Raw genomic sequence first — 13,392 nt, 5'->3', positions numbered from 1 at the left:
GGGTTGACCCGTCTCACAGATAAAGATTCGTGAGACCGTCTCACAAGAGATCTACTCAAGAAAAGGAAAGTTACTGGAAAATTTAGTTGAACCCATTTTGGTCAAAATCTATTTTCTTTAAATTATATATATTCACCGATTTAATTTAATGCCATAGGTAAAAAAAAATTAATACAACAATAAATTTTAGTTTAAAAAATTGATGTTGTGATTATTTGTATTAATTATTTGAAATATTACCACAATCTTTTAATATAATAACCAATTTCTTTGATTTTTGAATCAAAGAAAGATAATTTCAATTGGAAATTTTATATTTATAGTATATTAATCAAGGGTTGTTTATTTATTTAGGAAATAAAATACCAATCTTTACCAAATATTTTCGTCGTACAATAAGAAATCAGTAGAAAAATTCGCACACACACGCACATAGTTACACGTCAGCAGCGATTTCTCACCGGGAGAGTGACACGTGTCACAGGTATGCCTACGTGGACCCCAACAAGCGACCGAACCCTTTAAAAGTCGCACGAAAATGAGTCTGCTCCTATCTCACTCGCTCGCTCGCTCACTTTCCCTCTTTCTTAAATCATCTTTTTGGGATTAATTCCACCGATAAAAAATCGGGCCGAGTAATATCGAAATTCCAATCTCCCGTATGTGAATTCAACCGCCCATTAGAAATTAATTTGAACGATTTTGTAAGGGGTTTGTATGATTGGTAATCGATGAGTTAATTTGTTGTTACGGTGATTTCATGCGATTGGTGTTTTGAGTGTGTGTGTTTTATGGGATTCCATTCTGATTGTGATTGTTGTTTTTCTTTTTGAAGGTAAAAATCGAGAGGGGTTCAAGATTTCTTTTGATTGAGAGTTTTCTGATCTTCTGAACTCCTTGGGTTTGGATAAAATTTTAATTGTTAAGGTCGAAATTAGCTGGTTGGTTGATGTTTTATTTTGATTTGTCCTCATTGGGTGTCAAAAGTTATTTGGAATTGAACATTTTGGGTAAAATGTCACTATTTCTTGGTTGCACATAAAAACCTTATTCTGTCAGTGTTTTTTCTTGTGCGAATATGCATGTTATATGTACAAGCGCTTTGCTCTCTCTTCTTTTGTGGGGGTGGTGGGATAGTATTTGGTGTTTATTGAAGATTTTCAGTATTTTCTGGTCATTTTCCTTTGATGTATTTGGTGTTTGACCTAATCTTTCTAAAAGTTACTAGTTTGACTGCTATTTCCTCTCATGTGACTCATCTCTCTAAGTTATTATCACCTACATGTTGCTTAAAATTGTTGACAGTAGAAAGATGTCATACTCTTGCTTTAAAAGACACTGTTTAATTTTATTTGCATTCCCGAGCCATCACCCGTGCATTTATACATTTAATTCCCATTAAATGAGATAATGACAAAGATTCTCTTCCATGATTGTGTTTAGATTGTACAAAATGAGATTTGGAGACCACCAAACTACTTTGACTGGTCCAATGGAAGGACATTGCGAGCTTGACCTAACCATTAAGCCCAGTGGAGGTGCTGATGTTGGTCGGACGCATCTGGATTATGTTCAGTTTCCTCGGCAAGGCATAGAAGTAACTTTCCAGTCCCACCAAAATCAGTATGATAATGAAAGCAATGTGATTGTTGGTAGTACACATTTTAATGGCTCAGTATCCAAAACCGACGCAAATTTGATTGATGTCAGAAATGGTGCATATAAGTTCCTTAGAGTACCAGAATGGTCTCATCCCTCAGGGAATGCAGATTATTGCAAATCACAATTGGGCACGGATTTCACTCGAATTACAGAGGTGACGGCCTCAAATCATCTGGCTGGGTCATGTAGACCAGAAGTTAAAGCTAGCAAGTCCGAGATGCGTGGAAACTTTTCTAATTCAGGATGCAGGACATCTATGCTATCACATGTTGAGACTGCTAGCGAAAAAGGAAATGAGAATGATGTGAATGCCACTGCTCTTCGATTTGGAATAGGTGATGGGAGTTTTCTGAGACTTGCTATTGGAGGTGGTCCAGAAACCAGATCCAATAGTAATTTTAGTGTGAGGGAAATTTCAAGTAAACTAGAGGAAGTGGGTTCCTCCCCACATCACAATTATCATTCTCAGAAAACTGCTGGGTACCCCTTGAATCTTGCTCAATCCACGGATAGAGCTGCAAGATTACAGTTTAATGCTGATGGGTTGTCAAACATGGTCAGCAGGACATCCACTTGTGAAGGTGGTGGGATTTTTACTGGTGCCAATGGCTTGATAGGATCTAACCCATGTTCCAGTTCACAGATTCCACAATTTAATGTACAGAGGGATTTTTCTTTCTGTGCTGATCGTAGTTCAGGTTTGCGACATGATCAGAATCCTTTGCCATTGCCTTACAGTAGAACTTTTATGTCTCATCCTGGATATGCTGTACCATCACTCTTGGAGTCACAACTAACCAATCCCACTTATTTTACAAGTCAATCAGTGTCTGTTCAGCAACAGAATTATTCTGGAAAAAGTTCCATTAATGTCTCACCAGAATCGTTTTCAAGATCCCGTATTGACTGGCAAAGAGGAAACTCTGTGAGGCATTCACAATTGCGTGAGTCATAACTGTCACTTTAATTTTGCTGTATTCAAGTTCAAGGACGCAATTTGCCTTTTATTTCATCTTTTTATTGTCATGATGGAAAGTCTTATCTGAAATTTAGGATGTAATAAGCAAAGCCTATTATCCATATGTTTTTCTATATTTATTGAAGGGAATAGTAGTACACCAGATAAACTTAGATACATTGAAAGAAACACCGTTTCTGCATTTTCTTTAAATACGAAAAGTCCTCTTATAGGCTCCAAAGTTGACAAATACCGCTAAATTTGCTCAATGAACCATCATACCCGAGTTATCTGTGGAGTGTGGTATAGTCTATTAAAGTTTTTTGGTGAAGTTAATTATGAATTTTTTGTTTGCATGTTATCAATTTAACGAAAACTTGATCTCAGAAGGGGATGTGGGGAAAATTTGTCTTCTCAACACATATCACTAGTATGACAGTCTATCCTGGAATTTTTTAGCTTGTCTCTGAAATTCTTAACTTTGCACTTTCATGCAGGAATATTGAATCCATTGACAGGTGGTAGACAAACTCAAATTTCTGATGGTGTTCCTTTCCCAGTGAGTGTTGAACCACATGGTAAGCCATCTATGTCATTTTTAGATGGACTTTGCTAATAATCGATTTGATTTTGTAATTTTGGCTTGATCAATACAGTTTTGAGTTTTCAAAACTGCGAATTAGTAGTTTCATTTCTGCATTATTTTTTATGCCCTTTATTAGGAAATGCAGCTTCAATTACAGAAGGTTCCTCGACAAATGCTGCTGACATTGGTTCTTTTCAAACAAGTATTCAACCATCTGGTAAGCTTATTTACTTCATCTCAATTTGCTGTGTGTTTTTAAGTAATAAATCTGTGTGCATGTCAATCAGTTCCTCTTGCATCAAACACATGTTTTGAATAGGTGGACTATTGAAGACACCTGATTCAGATTAAGTAATCAAATATTGTTACCTGTATATTTTAAAACTTTAAATTATGGGAATTTTGAGGTGTACGAAGTTCTTATTTCGAATTTGTGTCAGAAAAGGACCATGGAATGTCACATACAAAGTCAGACATTTCAAAATTAAAAGCAATTATATATTTATATATGCTCCAGATAAAAAGAAAATAGTTATGCCATGCCCCAAGTACATGAAGTGGGGCCAATGTAAGTGAAACGGTACACAAATTAGTTTTACTTGCAGCCACTTCATATCTATCCTCGCGTTACGAGATGGATTGCGTATTTTGCTAGATGTTACCATTGTACATTCTTATTAATCCATTTATAATATCCCAACATTTCGATGTGACACCAGGCTTTACAATTATCCCAACACTCTGTTGGACAATTGATGTCCTTATCACGCTCCCGCATATTCTCAGACCACCTCAAGTAGAAGTTTACATTTTATATCCTTATAAGCCCATTCATAATATTCCAACGTTCAAGGTTGTAAATGGCGGGAGGCGGTGGCGGGGCGGGTCACCGCCTCGGCCGCCCAAGCAGTTGAATTTTTTTAAGTAATTTTTTATAGATAATCATGCAATATAATCATAAATAGTCATCATTTTTTATGTACAATTTGCAATTAAATAATGTTTAAGCACATAGAAGCTTCATACAAGATAATATGCAATTAATAAAGATTCATCATCATATTAATGCTATTATGCTAACAAAGTAATATAATTACTTTTACCAAAAAATTAAGTTTAAATTTCAAAGTTTCAATCAATTATCCATTATTAGAACAAGTAGTAGACTAAACATAACTAATCTTACAAATCATCTACATATGCACCATCTACTACATCCATGATCCTCTCATCATCGGACTCAAAATCAACATCTTCTTTATTCTCCTCCTCCGATGTATCTAAATCTTCGTCAAGTTCTCTAACGAGATGTTTCCTGCACTCCTCCTTGGATATAGCACTTCATCCACTCCCGAGGCCTCCGCTACCATTCTCCAAGTAAGTCCTGAACCCGGCTCGACCTCAACTTCATCACCATCATCAACAAGCCAACCTTGAGCTTCACTAGCTTGAGAGGATAGAAGCAAATCTCCACCCATTTCTCTTTTACTCTTCTTCATAAGATTGTCATTGAATTTGACATATACAAGCCAACCTTGGCTTCAAATCTCCACCCATTTACTGTCCGTCTCGCCCGCCTGCTCGCCGCCTCGACCAACCTCTCCAACGCCGTATAGCTTGGGTCGCCTAAAACACCCGCCTCATGCATAGGCGGTGCGATCGAGAGCGTGCCTAGGCGGCCGCCTCGACCGCCATTTAGAACACTGCCAACATTTCAATATGAGATAAGGTATTACAACTATCCTTTTGTTCCATTGGACCCGTGATGTCCACAGCACGCCCCTCACATTTTGGGACTACCACTCACACATCTGGCCGAACTTGCACCGATGATGATACCCTTGGATCTGCTCTGATGCATTCTTTCACATCTTAGGCCAGTGATGTGGGGGCCAAGCGAAACTGCTCATCCAAGTCATTAATTTGTATCTTTTATGAATCTATGGACATAATTATCTAAAGCTGCTGATCCATTCTACACTTATATGAACTCATTCATATTTTCCCGATATTGTGAGGTAGGAGAGCATATTTTAATTTATGTACATGATGAGAGCATATTACAATTTATGTACATGATATATTGATTGTGTCTTTGTTCAGTGATATTATTAAAAATTTTCTGGATGTCTCATTTAATACTTTGATTGAAAAATAACCATGATATAAATAACTATTTATTAAAACTACATACAATATTGATACTACCTAATATTTGTAACACGTGAATATTTTGAAGGCATTTAGCATTTGAGAATTATCGACTTCTTCTTTTGTAACAAAGTTTTTGCAGTCTAAAGAGCGATATTGCATGGAAGAATGGTAGAATAGACAATACTTTTCACTTAAATCATCAATGAAATTAAATAAAATTTCAGTTTTTTTTATGAAATTCTGTTACTTTTGTCAAGCTATTCTTAAATTCTGGTGAAACATCTGCGAATTTAAATTGTTAGTAGAGTTTGTTTCTATTGATTGGGAATATTAAATTTCCGTTGAGATTTAAAGTGCTGGTTCAGAAAACCAAAATTGAGGTGTCACAAATCTTTATTTTATTAATTCTTCAGTTAGCTGGGAGTTAATTTTTTGAAGGAGAGATTTAGTGTCTCTGTCAAAAAATATCATAAGAGCTGCCTTAAGTCTTCATTTAGATCCCCTTAGAAATAAAGATGTGTCTTGGTCTAGCCAATTTGAAAGTTGTAACAATGAGAAGTTGCATGGCCCGTATGTTTCTTTACAAAGTAGCTGTCTGGTTTTACAACTTTTCGCCAAGCACCTGCAGCTGTAATAAAAGCTATAGCTATAAAAAAGGCATCTTAAATATTTTATATTGCATAGGAATCTAAGTATCATGTTTCTATTTTTGTATAACATAAACATCAGTACAGACAGTGAACAATAGTTACTTTCCTAGATGGCTAGATACACAGTGACGATTTGACTAAAACTTACAAATTTGATTGTAGTTATCGAGTTTAAGTATGCTTTTTTATCATGCATATGCTTATAGAATATTAAATTTAAATTGGTGCTTGTTCTTCTCAGGGCAGCTATTTTCTCCTCAAAATGTTAGTGCTACTGAAGCTCATGGGTATCGTTTGTTCCCTGAGAGAAGAGGATTTCCAGTTTCAAAAGGCAGCACGGTCCAGTCCGTTGTCTCTAATCCATTCCCGAGGAGGCTCGGGGTTCAACCTATTAACATTGCTGCTGCTAGAGTTGGTGAGCGCGTGTGTTCTTAATTAGCGAGACTGCGTTGGTCATGTGTTCATTCTTCGTTTATATGCTCTTGTTTGTGAAAATTACTATCAGTGCAAGCAGAATGAGAAAGTTTGATTATTAGTTGATTGGTCAATTTCCAATGATTTACAAGTACCACTACTCCAAATATGTCTTGACATGTAAGAACATATGGTGACCTAATTGCATCAATACATTTTTTCAATTATAAGCTGCACCGTTGGATGGCACTCTGAAAGACAGGAAAAACAGAAGCACATACCATGCAATTCAGTCATTTTATTGTAAATATTATATTCTATGCAAGTGATGATCATTTGTCATTGGTATCTTTTTGGTGTAAAAAAGAAACACAGCAAACTGAGTCCAGAAACGAATAGGTTGCATTAGGTTCTGTCAAGTTTTATTTGGCATGAAATTTTCTAAATAATTCAGGTTATGTGAACTCATGTGAATTGACCTCTATTTTCTGTCAGTATTTTTTATCCAGTTCCTTACCTTTTGGTTGTCTTTACTTTAGAAATAAGGATATACCTGAATGGGTATGATTTTGTGATTCATGCTGTTTGTGCCAGGCCCTTCTCAAACAGGTTCGGATTCCCCGCATTAACTACCTTGGCCACACGGTACCCTCAGGTCATTATTGCTGAAATATTTGAATTGGCTATTTGTTGTGCCATTTGCTTTCAACTTTGAGTTTTTTTAATTTAATTTGCCTTGTCGTTTGCACAATCTAGGCCAACATGTTCGTGCCATGCCATCACATTTATCCAAGGATTTTCCTAAAGGTAGTTATACCTGTGGCATCCTATAACCAACATGTATATTTTTGTTACATTTTTGGTTCCTAATAGACTGTCGGTCGATTCTAACCGCAACCCCTGTGATTATGGCTGAGGAATTTTCCCCTTTTTCATGTTATTTTGATTCAGCTGCACAATTTGGAGCTCAGCCTCAGACTTTTCCTATTCCTCATCATCGGTCATTGAAAAGATGTGCTATTGAAAATTCTACTGCCACTCTCCCAAATAACCGCAGAAAGATAATTCCTGGACCAATTATACATGGATCAGTACCCCAGCAAAGGAAGTGGTCTCCTGCTCCTGTTCCAACTCCAGCTCAAATACCCTCTGCCCCTTTTCATATAAAATTTCAAGGTATGTCTCGCTTCTGTCTCTTAGCTTCTCATTACTTCTTTTCCAACATAGGACTGCGATTGTTAATATACTTCAACTGTGTAATTGGTATCAAATTTTGGCCAACTTATGTAGTGTGTGACTACCCATTTTGTTTTTGGGAGTCGTGCCTCAAAATTGATTGTTATGATATCTGGTTAAATTGCTTGCATGTTCTCGAGAGCTTTTCTTGCGTAAGTATTCACCTCTTGCTTACACCTAACAAAATGAGCACCAATTTTCATCTTCTGAAGAAAATATATACCACTTCGATTTGAATTTTTTATTGGGTAATTTTGTTCAGATTACACTAGTAGAGCTGATGCGCATAAATTACTATAACTTCAAGTGCTAAAGTTCAACTAATTAGTCGAAGTTTCTTTGTACTTATATACTGAATTCTGAGTCATAGCAAGGTGCAATAGTGCGTCCGGTAGAAAGAAGAATGCTTCATTTTTAAGGAGAACCTCCTCTAGGTAATGCCCAAATCAAACTATCTGTCCCGCCCAAAATCTTAATTACATCTCTCTCATGGTGCAATAGATGTGACGATTAATTTTTTAATTTCGAGATACATTTGAATAGAAGGTAGAGGAGACAGTGTCGCCATCATGTTGACCATTTCGAACCTTAGACAAGATACACCTATAATTTCCACTAGAGAGGTTGCATCACATGAACAGACATCATAGCTGTATTTGTTCCTCTGATATAATGATCGTCATAATCCAGTAAGCTTGTGCACATCTTTGTAGGTTTTGATGTACCTCCTAAGCCATGTGGATACAATTGCTTCTTGTGCAAAAGAGATCTCTTGTTCACAGCAGAAGGCCCAGTATATCAGCCTGCTGCTCCCCCAGCCGTTGCTGTTCTTCCTTGTGGGCATACGTTTCACGACAGGTTGCCTGCAAAGAATTACTCCAGACGATCAATCGAAACATCCTACTTGCATTCCTTGTGCAACCGGTGAAGCATAAACTTTTCCTCGAATCTATAGACACCGTGGGATGACAACATATAAAGTTCATCAAGATTTTTGTTAAAGCAGGAGTATAGAAAAGAAAACTTGAATTGGGAGTTGATTGATAATAGAGTTCGTGTAAACTGTACGTAGATAGAAGTGTGTCCATTCTGTGCTGGCCTTCTATTAGCTGGTTTAACTGGAGATGGTAATAACAGTCTTGTTACTTTGATATAAAAAAAATTATTTGAGTTTCATATTTAATTTCCTTTGGCTGTATTTGGGGACATGAAATTAAAATTTATGGATTTCGATTATAGTTTGATTGTTACTAAATACTAATGAAACAATATGTTAAATATTAAATTTATACTTTATTTTTCTACATTAGTTGTACAAAATATAATGAAATTCAAAGGTTTAAAATTTATTGTAACTAACATCAAATACTATATAAATTGACTGAATTTGAAGTTTATAATTTTTTTTAACAAAAAGTATTTGAAACTCATAGTTTTTTTTTTCATTTAACGAAACATTCAGTTTTGAGGTTTTTATTTTGATCATAGTTTTGAGTTTTATATGTTAAACATATGTGACTTTTGTGTCATGTCATCGTTATCTGGCGTGATCGGTTAAAATAATTGGACTCATGTCTTTAGTTTCGATTTGGCCACTTCAACAAAATTTGATATATTTCTTTTGAATATTATACTTCATGTACACATACCTTTTTGATTATTGACAATCGATTATTTAGACTCGACTCGAATTTAAAAAGGTCGACCTTTTCAATTCTTTTCGTTAATAAGAATTTTCTGAATGAAATATGTACATTATATACACACATAAAATTCTTCATTTGGTTAAGAGAATGAGATGAATAATGATGATGCAATAAATTGAAATATAATATTAACATAACTACTTTTAACTCAAATTATAATAGAGTTTGAGTCAAACATGAGATGATACACGGATATATATGAATTTCGATCCTTCACATGATAACATAATGAATCTATACAATCTTTCTCGTGATATAGTTGATTGCATATAAGTTTTGGTCAAATTCAATTTGGAGAAGTTTTTTTTTTGAAAAGAATAATTTTTGGCATATGATGATATATTGATTTAAAGTCACATTGAATCAAACAATATCAGGTTTTTGAGTTTTTCTAAAATATTTCTTTTTATGAGGTGCCATAAAATTAGGGCTTAAACTGGGGTCTTTTGAGTCTCATCTCATCTCATTCGATTCTATATGCTACATCACAACAACACCTTAGTATTTATTTTTATATATATAAATTTAATGACGGAGAGGGTTCTATAAAATATTTTTTAAAAAATAATGTAGATGTTTTGTTGGATGATGAAACAATAACAAATATCTATCGTTGTGTTTGGACTGATAAATTTCAAATATATGATTTCAATTTGTTTGACTTACTTGGACAAAATTCAAATTAATAAATCTACTCATTATCAAGTTGAACACTTTCAATAGCAATTTTTGTGGATTTCAAATATACCCAAGATAAATGTAATGTCCGAAAATTAATCGTAATGTGATTATGAAACGGCCAACCGAGACACGATTTGAGGTAACGTGTGATAATATATGTGCGAGGACAGTGCATTTCGCGCACATGCGCGACGTGATGCGCGCTCATGCGCTAAACGGGCAGAAGACCTCGCGCATATGCACGACGTGAGGGCGCGCATATGCGCGAGCTGTGCGAGAGACCAAGTTGTTGTCCAGAGAGCCTCGCGCATATGCGCGGAATATTGACGCGCATATGCGCGAGCTGCCAAGGGCCGAGACAGGTAGATCTCGCGCATATGCGCGAGCTGCCAAGGGCCGAGACAGGTAGATCTCGCGCATATGCGCCAGTGAATGTCGCGCATATGCGCGAGACATGCAGATTGAAGATTTGCCACGTTGCCTTGACATGCGAATTGATATATATATATGGAATTCAGTCTTCGAAGGAAACAAAAGGAAAAGGAAAAAACGAGGCCAACTTTACGATTTTGATTTTAGAATTCGATTTACGAGAAATATGTCCGTCCGAGTTTAAATCCGACTTCAGTACTGTGTTCCTATCGACGCAGGCTACAACTGGACGTAACTTTTATTGAGTTTGGATATGTTTTGAAATTATGATGTTGTAGGAATTTGATATGATTCATATATGATGTTCTTGACATGTTAGACATCATAGAATCGAAGTCAGATTGAAAAACATATTGATTATGGAATTGTTATGATTTTCTGATCATATTGATTTGGAATCGGACAGATTGGGATTATGAATGAATTACAGATTGTATCGGATATGAGTTATGATTTGTAATTGATGTCTGTTGATTTGGTATTGACAGGGATACTGAGAATGTGCCGTTATACTGTTGATTTGACTTAAATACAGATTAAACAGATTCAGTGTTGAATTGAGAATAGAACATTGATATTATGATTCTCGATATGTCGTTTCAGATTTACAGAGACAGTCTTGAGTTCAGAACTGATATTGCTTCAGACCAAGACTATAGACGAAAGGTATAAGTCAATGTGGTACCGGGAGATCGACTCGAGTATAGTATGATATACTTGAGTTTCCCTAAATCACATACTTCTTATTATTATGTTCATTTATTTGACTGGATATGCTTGTTCTATGAATGTATAGAAAGCAGGTATTAGTCGAGTGATCTTGTGACAGAAGTGCCTGATAGTGGTGGGATCGCCACGGGCACATTGCACGATGTCACAAGATAGGAAATTGGTGAAAACGCCAAAGTCTGTGACGGTTAGGTCAAGACACTGGATGTTTGATTATATCGATGTGGATAGAATTGAAGTTTCTTCTATTACTTGTGATCGATACCATATCGATGTGGATAGAATTGGAGTTTCTTCTATTACTGGTGATCGATATGGAATGCCAACGTCTGGAAACCGAGATCCCTAGACTAGGATTGAGTCTAGTCTGAAACGTGGAGTCACGAGTCTGATTGGCGATTTTATATTGATTATGTTTCTGATTTTGTTACATGTTACTGATATTTGTTACATGTTTTATATGCTTTTACATTGTTGATATAACTGCATGTTTCGTTGATTTATACTGGGATTTATTTCTCACCGGAGTTATCCGGCTGTTGTCGTGTTTGTATGTGTGCATGACAACAGGTGGGACAAGTTCAGAGTCGAGGAGATGAAGAGAGATCGTGATTAGAGTGAAGAATACGGACTTTAATCTGAGATAGGGTTTGGAATACTTGATATGTAGTTATTAAACCTTAGCTCGAATGATTGTATATAGTACCAGACTTGTACTTTTAATATACCGATATGTATATTTGCATGTATTCCATTACGTTCCGCAATTTAAAAAAAAAATTAGACCCCGTTTATTATAATTAATTAAATTGTCCTAATGATGATTAAGAACATGATTAGCGTCCGGGTCCCCACAACAGGTGGTATCAGAGCGATAGATCCTTTAGATTGAGATAAGAGCTAGGGATCGGGGTAGAATGTGTGTTCTTTCCTGCTTTTGATTGCTAGCATGATTTACTGCTGTATAATGCATGTTTATCTGTTTATCTGACTTGATTTGAAAACATGTGTTATTGAGAATGAATCAACACCGATTCTGGATCAGCAGTAAGATGATCGGAGGAGGACTGAAACATATTTGTGTATTTGGTTGCTAATCCTTTTGATTATCAGATATGCCTCGAGAAGAATACCAGAACAAGGTAGTACTTCGAATCCTCCAATGGACGTTAAAGCTACTCCTATGGAGATATTATTGAAAAGGTTTCAGTCGTTCTATCCACCAACTCTGAAAGGTACTGAGAATTCAGTGGATTGCGAGAGTTGGCTAGATGATATCGAGATGCTGTTTGGGTCCTTGGACTATACTGATGAGAGGAGAGTGAAACTGATAGGGCACCAGTTGCATGATGTGGCAAAGAACTGGTGGATTACCACAAAGCGGGCCTTGGAACATCGAGGTACGACTATCACCTGGAATGTCTTTAGAACTGAATTCTATCAGAGATTCTTTCCAGTGTCGTACAGGGAATGATAAGGGAGCGGAGTTTGCAAACTTGAGACAGGGCCAGCTAAACATTGAGGAATATGTGACTAAATTTTCTACTCTGTTGCGATTTGCTCCACATGTGGCCAAGAATGAAGAAGCTATTGCGGATCAGTTTATCAATGGTTTGAATCCCAAGATTTTTACATTGGTGAACACAGGGCGACCGAATAATTTTACTGATGCCCTGAACCGAGCCAAGGGAGCCGAAGCCGGTCTGATAAGACAGAGAGGAGCTTCGTTTGTGCCACAAGCACCGAAAGCACAGCAACCACCTCCTCGGTTTGAAAGTGGCAGCAGTAGTGGCGGAAAGAAGGATTTCTTGAAAGCTAGAGGGAAGCAGTTCAAGAAGTCTGGCAGCAGTTCTTCCAGTTCTAGTGGCTCGAGAAAGACTAGTCAGGGCCAGAGTTATACAGGACCATATTGCAGCACCTGTGGAGGGAAGCATTCCACTGAGCAGTACCGAGGAGTGTTCGGCAATTGCCGTATTTGTAGGCAACGGGGACATTTGGCCAGAGTGTGCCCACAGAGAGACTCTCAGAGAGCACAGGGTGCCGAATCATCTGGATCAGCGGCACAGACTGACCGACGATCAGCCGCTGTTCATTCTTTCCAGTCAGCACCGTCTACTCAGTCACAGCAGAGGCCAGGAGGAAGCCAGACAGTGAGCCAGCCTCCGAGACAGCAGGCCAGAGTGT

General features: G+C 36.9%; 1 protein-coding gene across 1 annotated transcript; it reads left to right on the top strand.

Annotated features, from left to right (window-relative positions):
- The first annotated feature begins 429 nt into the window (after positions 1-429).
- Positions 430-7,524, top strand: LOC142540983 (uncharacterized). The gene is made up of 8 exons (XM_075647504.1): positions 430-484; positions 1,444-2,606; positions 3,118-3,198; positions 3,343-3,423; positions 6,252-6,425; positions 7,019-7,079; positions 7,181-7,231; positions 7,376-7,524. The coding sequence occupies exons 2-6, from the start codon at positions 1,454-1,456 to the stop codon at positions 7,051-7,053; spliced, it is 1,524 nt and encodes a 507-aa protein (XP_075503619.1). The 5' UTR covers positions 430-484; positions 1,444-1,453; the 3' UTR covers positions 7,054-7,079; positions 7,181-7,231; positions 7,376-7,524.
- Positions 7,525-13,392: the final 5,868 nt, after the last annotated feature.

This window comes from Primulina tabacum, chromosome 3, assembly GCF_025594145.1.
Source record: "Primulina tabacum isolate GXHZ01 chromosome 3, ASM2559414v2, whole genome shotgun sequence".
Taxonomy (NCBI): Eukaryota; Viridiplantae; Streptophyta; class Magnoliopsida; order Lamiales; family Gesneriaceae; genus Primulina; species Primulina tabacum.
This window is presented reverse-complemented; position numbering and strand designations above follow the sequence as displayed.

What these genes read in the sequence shown, in the direction of transcription:
- LOC142540983 (XM_075647504.1), top strand. Translation starts at nt 1,454, where the DNA reads ATGAGATTTGGAGACCACCAAACTACTTTGACTGGTCCAATGGAAGGA. An exon ending in AACAAGTATTCAACCATCTG is followed by an intron (nt 3,424 to 6,251) that starts GTAAGCTTATTT and finishes TGTTCTTCTCAG; the next exon opens with GGCAGCTATTTTCTCCTCAA. An exon ending in CATTGCTGCTGCTAGAGTTG is followed by an intron (nt 6,426 to 7,018) that starts GTGAGCGCGTGT and finishes TGTTTGTGCCAG; the next exon opens with GCCCTTCTCAAACAGGTTCG.